We start from the raw sequence: 2,587 nt of genomic DNA on the forward strand, positions 1-2,587 counted from the left end.
GAACAGCAACCTGGTCTCATAGACTAGACATAACATTGTACCTTTAAACCCGAGACACATAAAAACTAGTATGAAATGTTTTTTTTGGTATGGTTACATAAAACAGAAGGTTACTTCCGGTATAATACATGCTTCTAGCAACCCAAAGGTTTCGTGTTCAAATCTCATCCCGGACAACTTTAGCATTTTAGCTAATTAGCAACTTTGCAACTACTTATCATGCTAGCTAACCCCAATTGGAATTCGTAACATATCAAACGAAAATGGATGATGGACAACCACAAATTAATACATACCATACGAAAGGTAACATATCATACTAATTGGAGTTTCACGGATTTGCCTTTACTATGTTACATCTACCCCTGAGCTCAGGTTAGAGAGAGAGAGAGAGAGAGAGAGAGAGAGAGAAATATAATTTATGGAAAATAACTTATTGCTGAACATATCCCACTAGGAATATATCATGTGTATTATTGGTTCATGCTCATAGTTTCATGTTTTCTAAATTAGTCATATATTGTGTTGTGTTTCCAATCGATACCACTAAGAGAATTGTTAATGCCAGACACGGTCATCATCGTATGGAAATGATGTGGTCGTAGAGCACACCTGACTGGTCTAGAACCATTAGACTGGCGGCTGCCTTGTCCAATAGCTGCTCTGGGTTAGCCCACGTTTGCAATACCGTTTGTGTATTGGCTAGAAAGTGCGATGTCTCGGAATAGTTTGCAGAATATATTTGCCTGCCTCCTTCCAAGGTTGCATTTACTGTGGTGGATGGATGCTGGAAAAGCCGACCGCTGGCAGTACGTAATAGCATTCTGATTGATCAAATATAACAACTTTTCTGCAATTGGGAGATACGATTTGTCTCCGAAGTGAATTTAAAATGGATGAAATGGAAGAAGAATTAAAATGCCCTGTCTGCGGATCTTTTTTCCGGGAGCCGATCATTTTACCGTGCTCCCACAACATTTGCCTGGCTTGCGCTCGGAATATCCTAGTACAGACCCCCGACGCTGAATCTCCACAGAGTAGCCGTGCGTCTGGCTCGGGGCTATCTGATTATGACTATCTAGACCTGGATAAAATGAGCTTGTACAGCGAGGCGGACAGTGGGTATGGTTCCTATGGTGGATTCGTAAGTGCTCCGACCACCCCTTGCCAGAAATCCCCAAATGGTGTGCGTGTATTCCCCCCTGCCGTCCCCCAACCTCCTGCTCAGCACCACTTACTAGGACACCCCGGCTCTCTACCCCCTATCCCCCGAAACTCCTGCATCACCTGCCCGCAATGCCATCGCAGCCTCAACCTGGACGAAAGAGGACTCCGCGGGTTTGCCAAGAACCGGGTGCTGGAAGGGGTCGTGGACCGGTACCAGCAGAGCAAAACAGCCGCCCTCAAGTGTCAACTCTGCGAGAAGAGTCCCAAAGAGGCCACAGTGATGTGCGAGCAATGTGACGTGTTCTACTGTGAACCTTGTCGCTTGAGGTGCCACCCTCCTCGAGGTCCGCTAGCCAAGCATCGCCTTGTGCCCCCGGCGCACGGCCGGGTAAGCCGTCGGACAAGTCCCCGGAAGATCTCCACCTGTACAGAGCACGAACTGGAGAACCTGAGCATGTACTGTGTTCAGTGCAAGATGCCGGTGTGTTACCAGTGTTTAGAGGAAGGCAAGCACGGAACACATGAAGTCAAGGCTCTGGGAGCTATGTGGAAACTGCACAAGGTAAAGTGTTTTTGTCAAATGGTTGCATTTATATCTCTCTGTTTTTCCAATGTCATAAAGCGCATTTAACTCATTATAGTCCTAAATTAGCCTCGCAAAGCCGCCTGATCCCATCAGCTTACATACCAGCAAGCACATTTGATTCCTTGGAAATTGTGGGAATGCAAGTTTTTGGTTTGGTTCTGGGAAGGAAGCCAGAAGCTTCCTGATCGGTGCTGTGTGGCACTTGCAATGCCAGGGTTGTGGGTTCGATTCCCACAGGGGACAAGTAATAACATGTAGGCTTTCACTACTGTAATTTGCTCTGGATAAGAGCGTTTACTAAAATATAGACTGTTTAGTTCTGAGAACTGAAGTGAACATTTCACCTGTTCTAAGAACGTTCATGTTTAGTTCTGAGAACGTTTTCCTGGGATGTTTTATTAACATTCTGTGAACAGAAATTATAGGTTATTTGAAGGTAATTAAATAAGGTTCTGAGAACTGAAATTATAGGTTATTTGAAGGTAATTAAATAAGGTTCTGAGAACATTCTCAAAATGTTGTGAATGTTTTCAATTCAATCTAATGGTGCAATATGAATAAATCGCACCACCATTTTCTGGTTGCAAAAATTCTAATAGTTTGCCTAATTTCAGTTTATGACAAAACAAGAAGTCATTGTGTAGAGAATCAATTGTACCATCTGAATCACGGTGAAATATATTTTCCAGAACGCCCCAAAAATGGTATTTATATCTGTTTGAAGCTGGTGTAGAAAACTACGGAACTAAAATAAAAAAAATAACGGAACTTACGGGCAGCATAGAAATAGCGAACATAGAACAGATATACCTCTTCTTAGACTTGTTTTCAATG

General features: G+C 43.4%; 1 protein-coding gene across 1 annotated transcript in view; it reads left to right on the forward strand.

The window, feature by feature from the left end:
* The first annotated feature begins 892 nt into the window (after window positions 1–892).
* Window positions 893–2,587, forward strand: part of trim9 (tripartite motif containing 9) — a 66,876-nt gene continuing 65,181 nt past the window's right edge. The window contains exon 1 of the mRNA XM_038967643.1: window positions 893–1,729. Coding sequence (XP_038823571.1) covers window positions 893–1,729 — 837 coding nt within the window. The remainder of the gene's footprint in view (window positions 1,730–2,587) is intronic.

Source organism: Salvelinus namaycush, chromosome 28 (assembly GCF_016432855.1).
Source record: "Salvelinus namaycush isolate Seneca chromosome 28, SaNama_1.0, whole genome shotgun sequence".
NCBI classification, from domain to species: Eukaryota; Metazoa; Chordata; class Actinopteri; order Salmoniformes; family Salmonidae; genus Salvelinus; species Salvelinus namaycush.